The 24,396-nt window shown below is 35.8% G+C and overlaps 1 protein-coding gene across 1 annotated transcript in view; it reads right to left on the reverse strand.

Moving 5' to 3' along the window:
* CATSPERE (catsper channel auxiliary subunit epsilon) overlaps positions 1–24,396 on the reverse strand; it is a 177,140-nt gene that overhangs the window by 133,831 nt on the left and 18,913 nt on the right. The window contains exon 5 of the mRNA XM_044674979.1: positions 23,487–23,563. Within this exon, the coding sequence (XP_044530914.1) occupies positions 23,487–23,563 (77 nt within the window). The remainder of the gene's footprint in view (positions 1–23,486; positions 23,564–24,396) is intronic.

Here is a 24,396-nt window from a genome sequence, read left to right on the forward strand (position 1 = left end):
GATCGAATGCCGCAGGTGTTCTATGAATCCTTTCAATGTCTATATTGCCCTCTTGTTGTAGGACTTCAGGGCAATTTTGCTGAATTATTTCTGTTAGTATAGAGTCCAGGTTTTTATTAATTTCTGGTTTTTCTGGAAGACCAATTATTCTCAAATTGTCTCTTCTAGACCGGTTTTCTTGGTCTGTCACTCTCTCATTGAGATATTTCATGTTTCCTTCTATTTTTTCAGTCTTTTGGCTTTGTTTTATTTGTTCTTGTTGTCTTGAGAGATCATTAGTTTCTACTTGCTCAATTCTAGCCTTTAGGGATTGATTTTCGGCCATAATCTTCTGGTAATCGGCCATAATCTTTTGGTTTTCGGCCATAATCTGGTCATTTCTTGTGTTCAATTTGCTTATCAGTTCATTTGGTTTCTGAGCCTCGCTTTCCAGTTGCAAGATTCTACCTTTTAAGCTGTTATTTTCTTGCCAGATCTCTTCCATTTTCCTCAAAATCTCAGATTTGAACTCTTCCATAGGTTGTGAGGAGTTTTCCTTATTTGGGGAGGGTCTGGATGGTTGTTTGTTCTCCTCCTCTGTTTGCTCGGTTGTCTGGATTTTCTCTGTGTAGAAGCTGTCGAGTGTTAAAGACTTCTTTTTTTTGTTATTATTCTTTCTCTTCTGAATTTCCTGTAACTGGTTAGCCATCATTAGCCCAGCAGCTTCTCAGGTTTATCCTCGCTCTCGGTGTCTGTCTGAGATCTATTGGCTCCTGAGGACTGAGTTCTAGTTTTTTCCAAGGTCAAGCCCCCTGGTGGATTCCCTTGCTTGAACCTCTGCAGGAGGTTTCTTTACAAGTCTCAGGGAGCTACTTCCACAGTCGTATACCCGTCTGCACTGGTTCCCCACTTAGGCTTTAGTTCCTGGTTGTGTTTGCCTCCACCCACGCCTCTGCTCAGCCGGCACCCACGCCTCTGCTCAGCCGGCACCCAAGCCTCTGCTCAGCCGGCACCCACGCCTCTGCTCAGCCGGCGCTCCGCTCCCAGCGTCCGCTCCCGCGCGCGCTCAGATTTCGCGTGCGTTCTTGACTTAATGGGGTCTTAAGTCTTGCTGCTCTCAGGAACAGGTCCCGGAGCTGCTGATGACTCGATGGGTGCCCCAAACTTGCTCTATTTCTTTTTAGCTGGGTTCAGAGCTATAGGTGAGTGTGGAGGGGGTGGGGGTGGGGCGGTTGCTCAGCTCGCGCTTGAGTAAGAGCCCTTTTTAGCTTGGAAATGTCTCGATTCCACGTACCTTCCACGCTGTGCCCTGTTGTGGGGTTCCTCCGTTCGTCTGGACTTGTTTTTATGTCCCCTTGAGGAGTTTTGTGTGTTTCGGTCAGGAGAGGTTTAGAGCTGCTTCTTACTCTGCCGCCATCTTAACCCGGAACCCCATTTCTATATACTTTTAACAAAATCCAGTAGAAAGAGTTAGAAAGAGAAATTCCATTTAAAGTCACTCTAGACCAGCATTGGAGAACCTTTCAGAGATCACATGCCCAAACTACACTTTCAAGCTACCTGTGAGCCCCTCCCACCCACCACCCTCATTACCCCAGAGAGTGGAGGAAGGAAGTTCTCCCATTTGGCTTTTGGCTAGAGGAGCAGGGCAGGCAAAAATATATCCTCAGACATGGTGGAGAAGGGGAACAAAAGCAACACCCTCTGTGCCTCTGGGGTACGTGTGCTCCATCTTTGCCTACACAACTCTAGACAATATGAAATATTTGGGAATCTATTTGCCAAGACAAACACAGGAGTCATTTGAGCACAATTACAAAACACTATTCACACAAATATAGGTAGATCTAAACAACTGGAAAAGCATTAATTACTCATGGGTAGGCGGAGCTAATATAATGAAAATGATGATAGTATTTAAATAATTTACTTATTCAGAGCCATATCAATCAAACTTCCAAAAAACCATTTTAGAGAACTAGAAAAAGCAATAACAAAATTCATCTGGAAGAAGAAAAGATCAAGGGAACTAGTGAAAAAAAAAAGTGAAGAATGTTGGCCTAGTAGTACCAGATCTTTAACTATAATAAAGCAGTAATTATCAAAAAAAATCTGGTAGTGAAGGATTCCTCCTTGGAAAAAATTTCTTTTAGTATAAGACCAGGGAAAGACTATATTATTAAACTGATACAACACTAGGGAAATCCTTATTGGTCTGGAACATCCCATTTTGAGAAATAATTTGACCACTACCCTATTTCAATTAGACCCCTGCCTGATTCAAATCAGGAATTTTATCTATGTGATTTTTTATAAACCCTTACCTTCCATCTTGGAAACAATATTGTGTATTGGTTCCAAGGCAGAAGAGTGGTAAAGGCTAGGCAATGGGGGTTAAGTGACTTACCCAGGGTCACAAAGTTAGGAAGAGAATGAGGCCAGATTTGGATCTAGGACCTCCCATCTTTAAGCCTGGCTCTCAATCCACTGAGCTCCCCAGTTGCCCCCTTATCCATAATATTAGTTCTAATTAGTAGGATCTAGCTTAATGTGATTCCATAGGGATAATGATTAATTACTTATTAGCAAACAATAATCAGAAGCAACTAGTTATAGTTCATAATTTAATAGTTTCTAAAAATAAAAGTCGTTCCTTTAATTACACTCTATGTTAAACTTTAACTTGTCAAAATAGCTTGAAGGGAGTCTTCACCCAGATGTCACATGCTTTAGTGGAAAGTCCTGTGATCCATTAAGCATACCTCTACCCAGTATTGCTTCCCTCATGACCCATGTTGGGTAGGCTTGGCTGCCTAGACAAGACGATAGAATACCAAATAATATCAGTGCAGGGCCTGATACTGAACTAACCAGGGTTGCCCTGAACATGTTGTTAAAGTGGGATTCTTAAAGTTGGGATGGATGGGCTGGTCGCTATATATCCATCTTATTATTTGGTAGCAATCTGATCAATGGGCATACATATCAAGAGTTTGGAGCCCACAAATGAGATAATACACTAATGGTTGGACTGACCAGGTGTTTAAAGATGGAGCTCAGCACTGGGGAAGGTAGGAGGTGTTTCAGACCATGAGTAAGATCTGGGATCCTATTTCTTGGAGGGGGCCAGGAGCCTCTAATAAATTGTTATTGGCTCAGAGCTTTGCCTCAGTTATTTTATTGCAGATTGGACAAATTTCTAGCATTACACCATGTAAGAGAGGAGAAAATAACTAAAAGATCCCTAGGGCTCTCAGATTATGCTAAAATATATAAAAATCCAAATAGGTCCCAAAATTGGCCTACAAAAAGAACTTTTAATTGCATTGAATTAAAGACTTTGAAGAAATTCCTACTGAAAAGCAGAAGATAAGGAACCTAGGAAGCATGTTTGTCTTATCATTTTGTCTGATTTTGTTTCTTTATAAAATGCTCAGAAAAATCTTTGTCTTAAAGATTTTAGTGTTTGTAGACTCTTCTACCTTGAAAGATTTCTAAGTGAAAATGAGGCCAGTCAGAAAGATGGATAAAAAACTACAGCCATAGAGTTCAGAATGCTAGAGGAGATTAATGAAGTTTCATAGTTTCACACTTGAAACAATGATGCCAAACTCTGTCCCAGGAACCAGGGTTTAATTATCACTTTAAGCTTTCATTGGGAGATAGGTTAAAAAAAAAGCCTGCAAAATACTCTGTCATTTCAACCCAGGCCATGTTGGGATTAGAGACATAAAGGGTTAAAACTGAAACTCCTTGGGGAAAGAAAAGGTGGGGCTAGATTATGAACATGAAAGGAATTAATTTGACTCTTTAGGTGATTTTGCAAAGAAAATAAGTGAAAAGTTTATGAAAAGGTAAAAATGCTACTGCTAACATTTTTTAAAAAATGTACTTATTACATTAAAAATTCCAGTTATCTCCCTGCACAAGAAAAGGTATCATTTGACACATATGTATAAAACTGTCTTGCACAGTTCTATATTACAATTTTTCCTCCGGAGGTGGACAATTCACAAGCTATTCTTCAAATATTATTTCTGTTATGAGTATATAATATTTCTTCTTCCTACTAATTTTGCTTTTCATAATTTCATATAGTTCTTTCTACGTCCTTTAAATTTTCTTATTTGTTTTACTTTTATGCCATTTACCCATTTTGAATTTATCTTGGTATAGTGTGAACTGTTGATTTAAACGCAATTTCTCCCATAGTGTTTTCCAATTTTTCCAGCAGTTTTTGTCAAACAATGGGTTCTTGTTCCAAAAAACTGGAATCTTTGGGTTTGTCAAACACTATCTTGCTGCTGTCATTTACCCCAAGTCTATTCCTTTGATCCACTCTTCTCTTGCTTAGCCAGTACCATATTGTTTTTATGATCACTGTTTTATAGTATAGTTTGAGATCATTTTTTTCCCATTAGTTCCCTTGATATTCTTGATCTTTTACTCTTCCAGATGAACTTTGTTATAATTTTTTCTAATTCTATAAAAAAGTTTCTTGGTAGTTTGACAACTATGGCACTGAATAAGTAAATTAATTTAGGCAAGATTGACATTTTTATTACATTAGCTCATTCTACTCATGAGCAATTAATATTTTTCCAATTATTTAGATCTAGATTTATTTGTGTGAAAAGTGTTTTGTAGTTATGTTCATATAATTCCTGAATCTGTCTTGGCAAGTAGATTCCCAGGTATTTTATGTTGTCTAGAGCAGTGATGGGCAAACTTTTTATAAAGAGGGGGCCAAAGGAAATGAAATGCTCATCTGTCAGTCTGTTTCTAAGGCAACTCTTTTGAAGTTTCATTGTATTGTATCCTATTCATTCTATTCATCAGATTAGGAATAATGTCCCTCAGGCAGATAGAATATTTCAGGGGGCCTCATCTGGTCTAGAGTGATTTTAAGTGGAGTTTCTCTAACTCTTACTGCTGGGTTTCGTTTGGAAATATATAGGAATACTGATGATTTATATGGGTTTATTTTGTACCCTGCAACTTTGCTAAAGTTATTTCTACTAGATTTTTAGTTGATATTCTCAGATTCTTTAATTATACCATTATATCACCTACAAAGTGATAGTTTAGTTTCCTCATTGCCTACTTTGATCCCTTCAATTTCTTTTTCTTCTCCAATTGCTACTGCTAGCATTTCTAGTACAATATTAAACAATAGTGGTGATAATGGGCATCCTTGCTTCACTCTTGATCTTATTAGGAAGGCTTCTAACTTATTTCCATTGTCAATGATACTTGATGATTTTAAATAAAAACTGCTGAGAATTCCGGTAAGATGGCGGCATAGACAGAGCGATCACAATGTGCTTTGAGAAAAAAGAGGACCGAATCTAAGAATGGGACAGAGCAGGGGGAACCCTACTGCAGCACAACTAAATAGGTAAGCCAAGAAAAAGGCTTCAATACTTGAACTTTCAGGACTGAGGGCATAGAAGGGGAATCCCAGGATCCCAAGACGCCTCCCCCACGTGCTGTGCGGAATCTCCAGCTTCCCGGGAAATCTCAGGGCTGGTGGGTCCACTGGTCGGGAGAGAGGACCTTGCTGGCATAGGACTTAGGGAGTCAAACACAGACACTGGAGAGGTGACTGGAGGAGAAAACCAGAGAAACACAGCAAAAATGCCCAGAAGATGGTGGCTTAGAGAGAGCCAAACCCCAGAGCGCAGACAGCTTGGCTTCCTCATACGGAGATAGAGAACACAGGGTTTCAAGAGGAAAGAAAACCAGATCAAACACAGTGGATAGTGCAGGGGGACCCCACTGCTGGAGAGCTCAGTTCAGCAAAAAACACTCCTTCTTGTCACCCCACCTTTTTTCGGTTTTTTGTTTGTTTGTTTGTTTGTTTTTCCCTCCCCTCAAGGAGGTGAGGTTTTAGCCTCAGGGCAAACTAATCCAATCCATACAGATTTAATCCCAACAACTGGACTGACAAGAAGTCTTCCAAGGGCAGAGAAAGTAATTTACCCCTGGGGGGAAGATCTTTCATCAAAGATCATTAAATACATCTGCTCAAATTAGCAGAACAAGGAAGAGAAAAAACATGAGCAAGCAACAGAAAAAGAGAAAAGAAATGACAATTGACAGCTTCTTTCAAGGAAATGAAAAGAGAGCAAATGAAACAGAAATAGAAGAAGAGGAAGTAGTTCTAGTGAACTGGACACAGGCTTTGGAAGATCTCAAAATTCAATTAACTCAAGAATTTAAAACTCAATTAATTCAAGAACTTCAGGAACTCAAAAAACAATCAAGAGAGGCTGAAGACAATTTTAAAAAAGAAATACATGAGCTAAAACAAGAAAATAAAGTATTAAAAGCCAGAATTGGCCAGCTTGAAAATGAAGCAAAGAAGGCAAAGGATGATCTACAAAGAAAATCGGGCCAGAAAGAGAAGGATGACCAAAAAGCCAGGGATGAAATTCAGTCTTTAAAAAAAGAACTCAACAACTAGAAGAAAATGACTTCACAAGGCAGCAAGAATATATTAAACAAAATAAAAAACATGAAAAAGTTGAGGAGAATATGAAACACCTCATTGATTCAACCAAAGATCTGGAGAACAGAGCTAGAAGAGATAACTTAAGAATTATTGGTTTACCAGAACATCATGATAAAAGAAAAAGTTTAGATAGCATTTTACAAGAAATTATCAGAGAAAATTGCCCAGAAATTCTTGAACAAGAAGGAAAAGTGGAAATTGACAGGATCCACAGATCACCTCCTACATTTAATCCACAACTGACAACTTCCAGGAATATTATAGCCAAATTCAAAAACTACCAGACCAAGGAAAAAATATTACAAGCTGCTAAAAAGAAGTCATTCAGATATCAGGGAACCATAGTTAGAATAACACAGGATCTGGCTGCATCTACATTGAAGGACCGGAAGGCATGGAACACAATATTCCGGAAAGCAAAAGAACTGGGGCTACAACCAAGAATCAACTATCCAGCAAGACTAACTATATTATTGCAGGGGAAAGTATGGTCATTCAATAAAATTGAGGACTTCCAAACATTCATCAAGAAAAAACCAGACTTAAACAGAGAGTTTGCTGCCCAAACCCAGAACTCAAGAGAATCAACATAAGGTAATTAAGACAATGGGGGGAGGAGGAAAAAAAATTCTTTTCTTTAAGGGACACAACAAATTCAATCAATTTATATCCCAAGAAGAAAAGAAGGTATTGGCAAATATTAAAAATTATTATTACCAACAGGGTAACTAGAAGAAGTTTACATAGAGGGAACAGGGACTAACTGTATAGGATGAAATGTCAAGAGATATATAAATATATATATATGTATGTATGTATGTATAAATATGTACAAAACTAGGGGGGAAGAAGATAACAAGATAACAATAAGAAAAAAGGAAAGCAAACAAAAAGGAATAAATTTATATTCCATAAAGAAGCACATGGGATCAACAGGGGAAAAATAACAATACATTGTAAGGGTAAAGAGGTTAGAGAGAGGGAATATTCAATACTTAAAAGTGCATTGAAATCAACTTAGAGAAGAACAATCAGATCCATAGGGGCAGAAAATTGATTCACTCCCTATAGAGAAGTAGAAGGGTAACAAAGGGACTCGTGGGGAGGGAAGCAATACTAAGGAGGAAGAGGGCTTGGGGGGGAGCACTGCGTGGCTTTAAAGAACAATAAGATGGGAATAAGAAGGGAGGGGGGAGAAAGGGAAGTACAATAAGGGAGGGGATTATAGGAACTGATTAAAAACAAAACACTGGTATAGAAGGAAACAGTGAGAGAAGAAAGAACAGGACTAGGAGAGAGAATCAAAATGTCTGGGAATGCAGAGTTGATAATTATAACTCTGAATGTGAATGGGATGAATTCACCCATAAAATGGAAGCAAATAGCAGAGTGGATTAGAAACCAAAACCCAACCATATGTTGTTTACAAGAAACATATATTAGACAGACAGACAGACATAGAATGAAAATGAGAGGATGGAGCAAAATCTTTTGGGCTTCAAATGAGAAAAAGAAGGCAGGGGTGGCTATCATGATCTCTGACAGAGCCAAAGTAAAAATAGATAAGGTTAAAAGAGATAGGGAAGGTTACTACATCCTAAGAAAAGGCAGTATAAACAATGAAGAAATATCAGTACTCAATATGTATGCACCAAACAGAATAGCTTCCAAATTTCTAAAGGAGAAGCTAGTGGAGCTCAAGGATGAAATAGATAGCAAAACCATACTAGTGGGGGACCTGAACCTTCCCCTATCAGATCTAGATAAATCAAACCAAAAAATAAATAAGAAAGAGACAAGAGAGGTGAATGAAACCCTAGAAAAATTTGAGTTAATAAATATTTGGAGAAATATAAATAGAGACAAAAAGGAATACACCTTCTTTTCAGCAGCACATGGAAGATTCACAAAGATAGACCATGTAATAGGGCACAGAAACATGGAAAACAAATGCAAAAAAGCAGAAATAATAAATGTAATCTTCTCAGATCCTAATGCAATAAAAATAGTTATTAGTAAGAATACATGGAGAGGCAAACCAAAAACTAATTGGAAATTAAATAATCTGATTCTCCAAAATAATTTAGTGAAAGAACAAATCACAGAAACAATAATTTCATTGAAGACAATGACAATGATGAGACATCTTACCCAAACTTATGGGATGCAGCCAAAGCAGTTCTAAGAGGAAAATTTATATCACTGAGTGCATATATTAACAAATTAGGGAGGGCAAAGGTTAATGAATTGGGCATGCAACTTAAAAAACTAGAAAATGAACAAATTAAAAATCCTCAGATGAAAACTAAATTAGAAATACTAAAAATCAAAGGAGAAATTAGTGAAATTGAAAGTAAAAGAACTATTGAATTAATAAATAAGACCAGAATCTGGTATTTTGAAAAAACAGATAAAATAGACAAAGTATTGGTTAATCTAATTAAAAAAAGGAAAGAAGAAAACCAAATTAATAGTATCAAAGATGAAAAAGGAGACCTCACCTCTAATGAAGAGGAAGTTAAGGCAGTCATTAAAAACTATTTTGCCCAATTATATAGCAATAAATTTAACAATCTAGGTGATATGGAGGAATATTTGCAAAATTATAAATTGCCTAGATTAACAGAAGAAGAAATAGAATACTTAAATAATCCAATATCAGAAAAAGAAATTGGACAGGCCATTAAAGAACTCCCTAAGAAAAAATCACCAGGGCCTGATGGATTCACAAGTGAATTCTATCAAACATTCAAAGAACAATTAATCCCGATACTATACAAATTATTTGATATAATAAGCAAAGAAGGAATCTTACCAAACTCCTTTTATGACACAAATATGGAACTGATTCCAAAGCCAGGCAGATCAAAAACAGAGAAAGAAAATTAGAGACCAATCTCCTTAATGAACATAGATGCAAAAATCTTAAATAGAATACTAGCAAAAAGACTCTAGGCGAGTGATAAAGAGGGTTATTCATCATGATCAGGTGGGATTTATACCAGGAATGCAAGGATGGTTCAATATTAGGAAAACCATCCACATAATTAACCATATCAACAAGCAAACCAACAAAAACCACATGATAATCTCAATAGATGCAGAAAAAGCCTTTGACAAAATACAACACCCATTCCTACTGAAAACACTAGAAAGTATAGGAATAGAAGGTTCTTTCCTAAAAATAATAAACAGTATATATCTTAAACCATCAACAAGCATCATATGCAATGAGGATAAATTAGAAGCCTTTCCAATAAGATCAGGTGTAAAACAAGGATGCCCATTATCACCTCTTTTATTTAACATTGTACTAGAGACACTAGCAGTAGCAATTAGAGAAGAAAAAGAAATTGAAGGTATTAAAATAGGCAAGGAGGAGACTTAGCTATCACTCTTTGCAGATGATATGATGGTCTACTTAAAAAATCCTAGAGAATCAACTAAAAAGCTAGTAGAAATAATCAACAACTTTAGCAAAGTTGCAGGACACAAAATAAATGCACATAAATCATCAGCATTTCTATATATTTCCAACACATTAGAGCAGCAAGAGGTAGAAAGAGAAACACCATTTAAAATCACCCTAGACAATATAAAATACTTAGGAATCTATCTACCAAAACAAATACAGGAATTATATGAACATAACTACAAAACACTTTCCAAAAAAAAATAAAACTAGATCTACACAATTGGAAAAACACTGAGTGCTCATGGGTAGGATGAGCTAACATAATAAAAATGAACATTCTACCCAAATTAATTTATGTATTTAGTGCAATACCTATCAAACTACCAAAAACATTTTTTACTACATTAGAAAAAACTATAACACAGTTTATTTGGAAGAACATAAGATCAAGAATATCAAGGGAAATAATGAAAAAAGAAACATGAAGGTGGCTTAGCAGTACCAGATATTAAGCTATACTATAAAGCAGCTGTCATCAAAACAATATGGTACTGGCTAAGAGATAGAAGGGAGGATCAGTAGAACAGACTTGGGGTAAGTGATATCAGCAAGACAGTGTATGATAAACCCAAAGAGTCCAACTCTTGGGACATGAATCCACTGTTTGACAAAAACTGCTGGGAAAATTGGAAAACAATATGGGAGAGATTAGATTTAGATCAACATCTCACATCATACACCAAGATAAATTCAGAATGGGTGAAAGACTTGAATATAAAGAAGGAAACTATAAGTAAATTAGGTGAACACAGAATAGTATACTTGTCAGATCTCTGGGAAAGGAAAGATTTTAAAACCAAACAAGAGTTAGAGAAAATTACAAAATGTAAAATAAATAAGTTTGATTGTATTAAATTAAAAAGTTTTTGTAAAAGGGAAAACAATGCAACCAAAATCAGAAGGGAAACAACAAACTGGGAAAAAATCTTTATAACAAAAAATTCTGACAGAGGTCTAATTACTCAAATATACAAGGAGCTAAATCAATTGTATAAAAAATCAAGCCATTCCCCAATTGATAAATGGGCAAGGGACATGAATAGGCAATTTTCAGATAAAGAAATCAAAAGTATCAATAAGCACATGAGAAAGTGTTCTAAATCTTTAATAATTAGAGAAATGCAAATCAAAACAACTCTGAGGTACCACCTCACGCCTAGCAGATTGGCTAAAATGATAGCAGGGGAAAGTAATGAATGTTGGAGGGGATGTGGCAAAATTGGGACATTAATGCATTGCTGGTGGAGTTGTGAACTGATCCAACCATTCTGGAGGGCAATTTGGAATTATGCCCAAAGAGCGATAAAAGAATGCCTGCCCTTTGATCCAGCCATACCATTACTGGGTTTGTACCCCAAAGAGATCATAGATAAACAGACTTGCACAATAATATTTATAGCAGTGTTCTTTGTGGTGGCAAAAAACTGGAAAGCAAGGGTATGCACTTCAATTGGGGAATGGCTGAACAAATTGTGGTATATGTTGGTGATGGAATACTATTGTGCTCAAAGGAATAATAAACTGGAGGAATTCCATGTGAACTGGAAAGACCTCCAGGAATTGATGCAGAGTGAAAGGAGCAGAGCCAGAAGAACATTGTACACAGAGACTGATATATTATGAATGTAATGGACATCTGTACTAGCAGCAATGCAATGACCCAAGACAATTTGGAGGGATTTATGGAAAGGAAAACTGTCCACATTCAGAGGAAGAACTGCAGGAGTAGAAACACAGAAGAAAAACAACTGCGTGGACATGTGGCTTGATGAGAACATGATTGGGGATGTAGACCTGAAAAGACCACACCCATGTAACTATCAATAATGTGTAAATAAGTCTTGACTGACCACACCAGTGGAAATGCAATTATTAGCTACTTGGGGGGGGGGGGGAGAGAGGGTGATTCGGGGGATGGGGGGTGAAGGTGGTGAAGGGTAAAGTAAAAACATGACTTATGTAACCAGGGAAATTTTTTCTAAAAATAAAAAATTATTTAAAAAAATAAAATAATTTAAAAAATAAATAAAACCTATTTCCATGTTAAAAAAATAAATAAAAACTGCTTGTTATTTAGAGGAAGGGCCCTTTTATTCCTATACTTTCTAGTGTTTTCAATGTGAATGGGTATTGTATTTCATCAAAGGCTTTTTCTGCATCTATTAAGATAATCATGTGATTTCTATGAGTTTGGTTGTTGATGTGGTCAATTATATGGATAGTTTCCCCAATATTGAACCATTTTTATATTCTTGGTATAAATCTCACCTGTTCATAGTGAATAATCATTATGATAACTTACTATAGTCTTTTTGCTAGTATTTTATTTAAGATTTTTGCATCTATGTTCATTAAGGGGATTGGTCTATAGTTTTGCTTCTCTATTTTTGGTCTCTCTGGCTTGGGAATCACTACCATATTGGTATCATAAAAAGAATTTTTTAAGACTCCTTCTTTGCCCATTTTGTCAAATTATTTGTAGATTATTGGAATTGTTCTTTAAATGTTTGATAGAATTCACTTGTGAATTCATCTGGCCCTGGTGATTTTTTTCCATAGTGAGGTCCTTGATAGCTTATTCAATTTCTTTTTCTGATATGGGATTATTTAAGTATTCCGTTTCCTCATTTATTAATCTAGGTAATTTATATTTTTGTAAATATGCATCCATTTTGCCTAGATTGCCATATTGCCATACAATTGGATGAAATAGCTCTTAATAATTGCCTTAATTTCCTCTTAATTAGAGGCGAGATTGCCCTTTTCATTCATGATACTGTTAATTTAGTTCTCTTCTTTTTTTTATATTAAACAATACTTCATCTATTTTTTTCCCCAAAATACCAATTGTTCTTTTACTTTCAATTTTATTAATTTCTCCTTTGATCTTTAGGATTTCCAATTTGGTATTTATCTGAGGCTTTTTAATTTGTTCTTTTTCTAGCTTTTTTAGTTGCATGCCCAATTCATTAATCTCCTCTCTCTCTTTTTTGTTAATATAGGCACTCAGGGATATAAATTTTGCCAAGAACTGCTTTGGCTGTATCCCATAAATTTTGATTTGTTGTTTCTCATTGTTATTCTCTTCAATGAAACCAGTAATTGTTTCTATGATTTGTTCTTTAATCCACCAGTTTTGGAGAATTAGCTCATTTAATTTTCAATTAATTTTTAATTTGCCTCTCCAGGTACCCTTAATAATTACAATTTTATTGCATTAAGGTCCAAAAAGTTGCATTTGTTATTTCTTATTTTTTATTTGTTTGTGATGTTTTTAATGCCCTAGTACATGGTCAATCTTTGTAAATGTACCATGTGCTGCTGAAAAGGTATATTCCTTTTTATTCCTATTCACTTTTCTCCATATATCTATTAACTCTATCTTTTCTAAAATTTCATTCACATCTCTTATTTTTTGGTTTGATTTACCTAGATCTAATAGAGGGAGGTTGAAGTTTCTCACTAGTATAGTTTTACTGTCTATTTCTTCTTTAAGCTCCAATAGTTTCTTCTTTAAAAATCTGGATGCTATGTCTTTTATCAGGATGTAATTACCTTCCTTATCTCCTTTAATTGATCTATTTTTGCTTTATCTTTGTCAGAAATCATAATTGCTACTCCTGCCTTCTTTTTCTCAGTTGATGCCTGATAAATTCTGCTCCAGCCTCATGTCTGTTTCTCATAAACAACATATGGTTGGCTTTTTGTTTTTAATCCACTCTGCTATCCACTTTATCACTTTTTTTTAGGGGTGAGTTCATTCCATTCATATTCAGAGTTATGATTACCATCTGTGTATTTCCCATTATTTTGATTTCCTCTTTTAATCCTGCCCTTTCTTCTTTCACATATCCTTCTACACCAGTGTTTTGCTTTAAATCAGTCCTCCATTTCCCCACCTTTATTTTACTCTCCTTCCCTCTCCCTCCCTTCATATTCTTCTCCTAGTTCTCTTTAGGGACTTTTAATAGCCCCCCAACTTTTCCCTCCCTTTTAATATTCCCTTCCCTTATCCCCTTTCTGCTTCTCTATAAGGTAAGACAGAATTCTATACCCCAATGAAACTGGCTGTTCTTCCTTCTCAGAACTACTCCACTGAGAGTAAAGTTTAAGTATTACCTGTCACCACTCTCTTCCTCCCCTTCTTGTAATAGTATTCTCCACCTCCACCTCCCACCCATGCACTTCTTTAATGTGGTATTAATTTACCCCTTTTTACCTCTTTGCATTTCTCTTAGTATAATCCTCTTGTTTTTCCCCCTAATTTTTAATATATCAGCTTAATACCAAAACCTCTGCCTACATATATTTCTTCTTTCTACTATGATAATGAAAACAATTTTTAAGAGTTAGATATTTTTACATATAGAAATATAATCAATTTAACCTATTGAAGCTCTTAAATTTTTTCTTTTTATGGTTCTCTTGAATTTTGTATTTGGACATTAAAGTTTCCATATAATTCTGGTCCTTCCTTTAGGAATGCTTGGAAATCTTTTATTTTATTAAATTTCTACACTTTCTCCTGAAAGTATATAGTCAGTTTTGATGGTAGGTGCATTTTTTCTCCATAGAAATTTTCCAGAATCAAGAGATTTTTTTTTGCTATTGTTTACTCCTTTTCCCACTGGAGGATTTAGATTCCTGCATGTTGGTGGTCATTGCAATCTTAGCTTTTGTCTTGCAGGGCTTTGCCTTGGGACTATCTTCTTTTCCCTGTCAGAGGCCTGAGTGAGGGCAGTAGATCTGTGGTGCTTTTTTGTGTAGTATGCTTCAAAGTGTTTTGCCCTGAGGCTATCTTCCTCAGCTGCTACTACTCCTTGTTGCTGCTTCTGCTGCCTGTTGCTGTTGCTGCTGTTACCACCACCTGTTTCCACTGCCATCCCATTGCCTCTGCTGGAGCCCCATCTCCAAAGGCTGGGGTTATCACCATTTTGCCCTGGGAGTATTTTACCAGCCCCTTTTGCCACTGCTATGACTAGGCTGCTGTCCTCATTGCCAGGACCTATCTCTGTGATATTAAACCTTGATTCTCACTGCCCAGGCCTGGCTCAGCTCTCAGGGTTAAGTTGATGGTGCTTTCAGCCAGCTCCTGAGAATTTAGAGATTTCCCTAGCTTTTGTCTATTGCCATCCTTGATTTCTTATTTATTTTTTAGTTAGATATATCTAGTTCCAAGAGGAGAAGATTAAAGTCTCCCATTATTATTGTTTTCTATCTATTTCCAACTCATTTAGCTTTTCCTTTAAAAATCTGGATGCTATAATCTGTGGTGCATATAAATTTAATATTGATAATACTTCATTATCTCTGGTACCTTTTAACACATTATAGTTTCCTTATTAATCTCTTTTAATTAAATCAATTTTATCTTTTTTTTTAACCCTTGTACTTCGGTGTATTGTCTCATAGGTGGAAGAGTGGTAAGGGTGGGCAATGGGGGTCAAGTGACTTGCCCAGGGTCACACAGCTGGGAAGTGGCTGAGGCCAGGTTTGAACCTAGGACCTCCTGTCTCTAGGCCTGACTCTCACTCCACTGAGCTACCCAGCTGCCCCTATCAATTTTATCTTTAACTTTGTCTGAGATCATGATTTCTAGCCCTATGTTTGTTTTCATCAGCTAAAGCATAGTGTTTTTATTCTATGTGTGTCTCATTGGGTTTCTTGTAAACAATATATTGTTGGGTTTTAATTTTTGATCCATTCTGCTATCCATTTCTGTTTTATGGGTGAATTCTTCCCATTCACATTCAAAGTTAATTACTAGTTGTTTATTTCCCTTTGTTCTATTTTTCCTCACAATTCATATCCTTTGATCCAGTAATACCACTGCTAAGTCTGTATCCTGGAGAGATAAAAAAAAAAGAGGTGTGGTAGGGAAGGACCTATTTGTACAAAAATATTTATAACTACTCTTTCTGTGGTGGTAGAGAATTGGAAATTGAAGGAATATATAACAACTGGGGAATGGTTGAACAAATTGTGGTATGTGATGGTGAGGGGATGCTACTGTGCTGTAAGGAATGATGAACATTCATCAGGGTCAGATGTATTCCCTGTTCCCCTGGCTAATATTCAGTTCTGTAAGTTCCTTCAGTTGCTCCTCTTCATCTGATCCCCAACAAAGCCCCTGGCAATGCTACCACCTCAAGTAAATGTTTTTATTCCCTATGGAGAAGAGACTGCAAGTGTCAGGTTACCTCTCTACCCTAGAACTACAACTAGGGACTCTGCTCTCTTGGGAGTAACCCCAGAAGTAGTGACTTCTCAGCAGCCACACTCACTAGCCACAGCCTGGGATGGTATCTGTTCAGTGTCCTGGGCCCCATAGTCATCTTCCTTGGTCAGCCACTCAACTCCTATATCATAAATGAGGGGAAATCTCAAGAGGTGAGGCTGCTACCACACAGCTTCCTCTTAGGCCTATTGTTTGTGGGAATATTTGCCCAGAGGTGTTTGCATTTCAGTTAGGTAAGATACCCATCCTGGGAGGCCAGAGCCTTTTCAGTATACTTCCCAAGTCATCCTGGGTTGGTCATCTATTTCAAAAAAGGACTCTTGAATTCATTGCTCACATGTAAATAGAGCATCTTCTATTGAAACTGATTGACTGTATCCTGTCACATGCATTGGAGATAATAGTCCATATACAAGTGGACACTGTTTTTGGGAACACATTGAATTCCTGAATTTTTAGCTTTATTGCCTTTCTTTTTTTTAATAGAATAATTGATTCTTTCCCTTTTCTTATTTTCTTGTACTTAAAGTACATAGAATCAATATTAATCTTTTCTGATTTTGCAGTAATAGAAGTTAATATATATATATGTGTGTGTGTGTGTGTATACACACACACACACACAAAACCACCTATGTATATAAATTCATATATATTTGCTATAATTTTAATGCATATCCAAAAGCTTTAGACTCTGGAAACCTGCCACTTATTGATAAATGTTATGGGACTGTGATTAATGTTTGTGCCTGATTCCAGGAAAAGGGAACAAAAGAGCCATTATACAGTGCAAAGAAGCACAAGGTCAAAAAAACCCAAACCAATCCAGGTAGGATTGTTGAACTTCTGTGCCATTTGGAAAGGACTTGAACTTAGTGTGAGACTTGAGGTTGTGGAGCTTGACATATTTCAAGACATATGCTTGATATATGCAGGACTCCTTGTACCACCCTTCTTGTGAAATACTTTCTATCAAGTACCTAATAATTGGCTGTTCTGGCTCCCCTATCCCTGAGAGTGAAGATAGATCAGACCAGGGAATGATACTTCCCTTTTATACAAAAATCTAGTCCTTTTTACTCTCTTATAGTATAGCAACTTCCCATAGTCCTGGCTGCCAATGGGTAAATGCAATATTACTATATTTTGTCCTACAGACTTGTGGGACAGAAATTACTTTAAATGGACCCTAATATAAGGGCTCATTATAAATTTATTCAATTGGACCCTAATACAAGGGCCTGTTATGACTTTATTATTGTTTACTCAGAAATTTGTATACACATAGAATTTTGATATTTTGATTCCGATTTTGAATTTTTTCTTTCTCTCAAAGTTTAATTTTTCTCCTACTTGTTTTTCTTTTTATATTTTTGTTTTTGTTTTAATAATTGATTCATACACCTCCATAACTCAATCATGTGATTAACATTTGTTTTTACAAATGTTTGGACAACACCCTCTTCAGGGGAGATTGTATTATATTTTCATAAAAATCCAAGATTTAAAATCTTGTTTGAGAAAAATTTCAGGGAAAGAAGCTTGCTAACTCCTTAAATCCAGAAAAATAACTGTTTAGAGAAAGATGCCTGCAGAAACCTACACTGAATCAAGAAGATCCAGAATTAACTTTAAGGTGCAATTGATTGAACTGAAGGAGGCTGAACACATTTATTTTGAATGTAAACTCTTATGCCCTAATTGGCTTTTTGTCAATGTGCCTAGCAAAACATTGGTTTTGCTCTCTCTTCTATTTCCCTCTTATCTCTAACTATTGTAGTTTCCTCTGAGAAGATGCAATATTATATACACATATAATTAGGGTAGAAGATAATTATGTCAAATGATCAATTGGGGAGACTAGTCTCCCAAATGATCACAGGGGGGATTTTGAAGATGGGTTAGAGATTAATCCTACCCTGCCCATTTCTAGATTTCTAGATTTCTAGATTTAATCACCAAAAGTGTTAACACCATCACTTAATCTTCAAGTGGGGGAATGTGAACTACATGTGCAAGAGTGGGTGACGAATCAGAATTGACTGACTGTCTCCTGGGCAGTCCTAAGCAAAGCATTAGCTATAATTGGTACACATTAAAAGTAGAGAAAGGCACAGGAAGTGATGTAAAAGTAGTGTCTTTAAAAGGGAGTTACAACTTCCTATGGGGACACTTCTTCCCTTTTTTTGGAGTTCGGAGTTCGGTGTTCGAGTTGGAGGCTGATGAAGAATCTGCTTACTGGACCTGAGACCTTGGACTTGGGTGCTTAAATCTCTCCCTTTGAACTACCATGTGGTTAGTGAAAAAGACTGTCTCCCCTTCCTGGCTTTTTCTTAAGGGACTTTCCTCTTAAGAGAGGCTTCATGACTGAAGTCTTTGCTTTATTCATCCCCAGGCCCTTGAATGAGCCAGGGGCTGGAGCAAAACACTTAGCGTATTAGGTTAGATATCTTGCCCTATCCTCTCTCTAATTTTCTTACTTTCACTCTCTCTTCCTATTTGTAAATAAACTATCAGAAAAGTCATTCTGACTCGAGTCTTTCATTAAGAATTGAATCAATTCCTTGGTGGCCACCCTCTTGCATATTCAGTTAAACCATAATTTTATCCTTAACATCTTAACTATTTTGCTGCTTTAAAGTGAACTCTATGGCATTATTTATATTTTGTTATTTGTTGGGGAATTTGGAAAGTGAGGTAAATCTCCTGCTCTATTCTGCTATCTTCCCACTACCCTCTTTTCTTTACCTCAAGTCTTTAAAAATAAGTTAATTGTTAACTGTGGGCTCTACATTTTTTTTTAACCCTTGTACTTCGGTGTATTGTCTCATAGGTGGAAGATGGTAAGGGTGGGCAATGGGGGTCAAGTGACTTGCCCAGGGTCACACAGCTGGGAAGTGGCTGAGGCTGGGTTTGAACCTAGGACCTTCTGTCTCTAGGCCTGACTCTCACTCCACTGAGCTACCCAGCTGCCCCCAGGGCTCTACATTTTTAAAGCACTACCTTTAAACTAATGGCCCTAGAGAAAACTGAGATTCTGATTTTGTGGTTGTAAATTCAGATTTGATTTTGTTGATTTGTTCCATAACAAAATTATGATGTGATGAAATTGTGTTCTATTAATTGTGTCATCAAATGCAAAAAAAAAAAAAAAAAAAGAGGAGGTAGTGGAAATGCAGGGAAACCTGAATTACACTCCAATCCCAGAAATTTATTAGCTGTGTGATCTTAAGCAACTTATTTTAACTTTGTTTACCTCAGATTTACTGATCTGTTAAAAGGAAAATATTAATGGTAGCCACCTCCCAGGGTTGTTAAAAAGGTCAAATGATACAATGATTATGAAGTACTTAATACAGTGACAGGAATATGGTAAGCCCTAAATAAACATTAACTATTGTTAATTATTATAGTTGTTTTCTTATTTAAATATAATTGCATACTGGGTTTTAGCTATTTTTTTATTTTAATATAGAATACCAAATGTGATAAGATACATAATATTCTTCATAAGATTATCTGGAAATGCATTAGGCTGAATTAATGCCATATGACTGGTAATAAATTTTAAGTACATGATATTGTGTGAGAAATGCTGTAATAAATGATTGTATCAAAATGCTTTTAGATAAAACTCTTAATCTGGATGCTGTTAGTTTATGAATTGAGTTGTTAAAAGAATATGATAAAAATAGATATTTAAAAACTTTAATAGGTAATGGAGTATTTTTTGTTTGGAAAAATAGCATTAATAATAATAATTTACTGATTGGGGAATAAGTCACACAGAACTTTAAGACATCCTTTTATGTCAGGCCCCTAGAGACTTTGTATTCAGGCAGGATCATAAGATCTTTTTTTTTTTTTAAAACTCGTATCTTCCATCTTAGAATCAATATTGTGCATTAGTTCTGAGGCAAAAGATCAGTAAAGCTAGGCAATGGGGGTTAATTGACTTGCCTAAGGTCCCATAGCTAGAAAGTGTCTAAGGACACATTTGAATCCAGGACCTCTGGTCTTTTGGCTTGCTCTCAATCCACTGAGTCACCTAGATGCCCTCTGGGATCATAAAATCTTATCAGGCCTACGAATTGCATGTTGTAAAATTCTAAAATACCAAAGTTTGAGAACCTAGAACTGAAAAAATAGGATCCCGTCTCTCATCCCTTTTTAAAGGGGGGGAATATAATTTTGAATTGTCATTTTAAAATGGTTAGCTACCACTTTAAAAAATTCTGAAAATGCATAGTTTTAAGATGTAATTTCAATACATTAATATGAATCAATTATCAGGTATTTACCCCAGAATGTGGTTAGTTTTAATTTATAAGTAATGGGTAAAGGCCATGTTAACTCTTGGGGAAACATGAGAGAATTAATAATATTAAAGCCATAAGCTGTAAAATTTTTGTTATTTGAGATAAAAACTCTTGGGATTATAATTTAATATTTTTTTGAGTTTTCATTACAGGGATGGTTGTCTGAATTGTCGTGAAGCCAATGGTAGAAAATGGCATGTGCTGCAATCTGAGAACTGCTATATGAGGATGTTCATTCCTGAGAAAAGTTGAAGGGATGACCTTGGAATGGCTTAAGATAGGTTCCTTTTGACTCAGTTTCTTCATTGGGCTATTTGCTTTCTGAACAGGAAATTTCCCTACCTGGCTTTTAATATTCTATTAGTAATGTTTTTTACTTCATGACTGGCTATCAGATACAACTCATGCCTGGACTCAGAGTTAAGGGAATTTCTCCCTATTATTATTATTGTCTGGTCAATTTGTGCCCTTGAGGGGGATGAGTCTTTATAGTGTTATAACTATGGCCCTCCTTTTCTTTTCATAGCAAATTTCTATAATCAGAGACAGGGAGCAGAAGAAGTTTTGCTTTATAAGTCTAAATCTATATATTAATAGTTATACTGAAACATCTGAGTTATTGTAATAGGATGAAAATATATGAAAAATTACAATTTTAATATGTATTTGTGGTCAATTATAATATAGGGATGATATTCTCCTCAGGGGGCAATTAAACAAAGTAATAAGACAAAGACATAATGTAAAAAGTTTTCTCATTAAATGGAATAGTAACTTTAAAAAAACCACCACCTTACCTTCTGTCTTAGAATCAATACTGTGTATTGGTTCCAAGGCAGAAGAGTAGAGAGGGCTAGGCAATGGGGCTTAAGTGACTTGCCCACAGTCACAGCTAGGAATGGAATAGTAAATTTTGAGAAAGCAACAAAATTAAATTGTTTTCTAGGCTATATAGATGTCTATGATTTATTTCCAAATGTTTCTAATGGAAAATTCAGGCTTTGAGTATGTTTTAGTAATAAATTCTTAAAATTAGATTAAGGATTTTACATATAAAATTGCATTGGTAACTGTAAGGACATTGAAATTATGTTCCCATTTTAAAATATCTGTCTGATACTTTTTCAAGACAGAAGGATTATTTTATAAGTTAGGCCCTCATAAATTTTCTAAAGAGATTTTTATATCAGGCATGATATTTAGATGAAGATAGAAACAGTAAATGGTATATAAAAACTGAAATTCTTTAAAGTTTCAGGTAAACTAAAGGTTCCTAATTTGATGTTGTTCTTATAGCTTTGTTGTTAATGGAAGCAGGACCAGGGGCTTGAACTCATTTTCACTACATGAACTAGTTATTGGAAAACCAAATTTAAGAGATTGTACTAAATTGTATCAAGTCTTATTACAGGAAGATTTTAGTATAATTATCCAGGAATTTCTATAAGTAATTTTGGAACCAGAGAAGAGAATATGGCCTATTCCAGAAAGTCCAAGAGAACATATTTCCATGGACATCTGGGACTCAAGACAAAATGTTCTGATTAAATAAATGTTGGCAGTAGGATACAGGGAGACTTGATGTTATTTAATATATATTTTTCAACCCTTTCCTTTTGTCTTAGAATCAATATGAGTTCTAAGGCAGAAGAGCAGCAAGGGCTAGGCAATTAAGGTTAAGTGACTTTCCCAGGGTCACCCAGCCAGGAAGGGTCTGAGAGCAAATTTGAATCCAGGACCTTTCATCTCCAGGATTGGCTTTCTACCCACCTAGTTGCCTCGAGGTTATTTAATATTGATGATCATCATTGCAATACTTTGGCCTTTTGTTTCATGGTATTTGTGTTTACTGACTTTTCTGGGTTACACTGGTGGCATATAAATTTCTCCTGTTAAAATCAGCCTGTTGTGAGCCCTCTAAGTAGTCTGATCTGTAGCCTGACTTAGTTTATCTACAGTCTAATCTGAATATCTTGTACTAAATTTATATGAGAAAATGCTTCCCAGTGGTCTTTTCTTCATACATAATGTTGATGGTGAGCATGAGCATGTTAGAAAGTTATAGACAAGTGATCCATGCTGGAAATGGGCTACCTCCTTCCCCATGAAGCAAAGTGGAGGGAATTGAGAGATTTGTGGGAACTGAATGAACCATACTGATTCCATGTTGTGACTTAATTCTGGATCTAGCTTAATTCCCTTTCTATTCAATTATGGGTTTATTCCAATTTTTGTCTTGTGAGAAAATTTTATTCAATTATGGAAATTGTGAGAAAACTTTAATGCATTGTTTGAACCTACTCCTACCTGGCTGGGAAGCTAGATCACTTCTACCTTTTCTTTAGAGACCCTTAACTAAGGACCAAGATTATGCTGACCAGAAACTCATTTGAAGACTGATGCAAAGAGTTTTCTCACAAGTATACCTATAAAGCAACCCATATGATTTATCTGAAAACTTGCCTTGTAGTGGTAAATCAAATCAATGACTATTTTCTTGTTCCTCTGATTTGATACAGTCACTTGGGGATGATCGGAACACCTCTTTTTCTGATTTTAGGGAATTATACTTGCTTACTTTCTCTCCTCCCAACTTCTAAAGATCATTCATTCCCCTCCCAACTCAGAAAGCCCCATATTTTTCCTCCAATCAGAAATCAAATGATGTAATCTTGTATCCTGATTTATATCCCATTAACTATCTTTTTAAATGTACAAAAATCTGTCTCCTCTTGTGTTTGTGGTCTAGTGCCATGCTGAGGAGTCCAGGTCATACTTCGTTATGCAAATGACATAGATTGCTTAATAAATTGATATACTCAGAAGTTCAAACATTTTTTTCCTCAGTTATTGCAGATTTCACCCATCACAGCAGTAATGAGAAGGCTGGTTTAAGAAGCACAAAATAAATAATCCACATATGGAACATAAAATTGAATTATAATGCATAAAAGTATTATTTACTCTGATTGTAAATACCACAGAAAGCAATCACTAGAACGTTCCACAAATAAAAAGCGTTCTTCCAATTCTGGATCCTAGAAAGAAACAGAAGAAAGATGAGTTTGAAGCATGCTCCGAGTTAACTTTAAAATAAAAACAATATCATAAATATGATCTTAATCTTTATTTATGGATGAATAATTAAGTAGAAAAACCAGTTATTCAAGATAATCAAAATATTATCAAGAACCTAGAAATAATAGCACTTATTACAGTTTTTTAATCACTGCCATGGAAAACAATCTCTTCAATAATAAATAGAAAATAGTTTGATGTTTACTCTTGTTTTCTTTTCCATAAGAAACTGAAGAAGAGATGTGAAGGAACTCTAAAGAAGTGCGGAAAGGAGAAGAGAACCTCAAAAAGTAAGAGGAAGAATGAAAGTTCTCATCTCTTTGGAATACAGTTCTAAGTCTTATGTTTAATAAGCCAGATGATGTGGAACAAGTCCTCTTTGAGGTTCTATTTCTTCTTTTGACAAATAAGGGGTTTGAATTATTTCTTAGTCATTTAGCCATTTGCACTTCTACTGAAAATAGATTGCTAACTGCAGAAAGATAAAAAATGTCCAATGCTAAGTTATATGTAGTTAGATACCCGATGTTAGATCTCTGCTCCAGGGTCTGCTCTTCTCTCTATTGTGTTAGTTAATAGAGAATCAAACCAAAAACAAGTCAAAGGAACCCAGAAAAGAAAGGAAAAAGGAAAACTGCACACAGTATTATGTGCCAAGAGTCGTCCCCCCCCTGCCCCACTTTCTCCTATGTGTTTAGAAGTCTATAGAATGGAAACAAGTGAAATTCCATTATCACTCTTGAATGAATAAATTTAAAAATCATTTCAGAACTTAATAGGGGCCAAGCATGAA

The sequence above is a fragment of the Gracilinanus agilis genome, chromosome 4 (assembly GCF_016433145.1).
Source record: "Gracilinanus agilis isolate LMUSP501 chromosome 4, AgileGrace, whole genome shotgun sequence".
Classification (NCBI taxonomy): Eukaryota; Metazoa; Chordata; class Mammalia; order Didelphimorphia; family Didelphidae; genus Gracilinanus; species Gracilinanus agilis.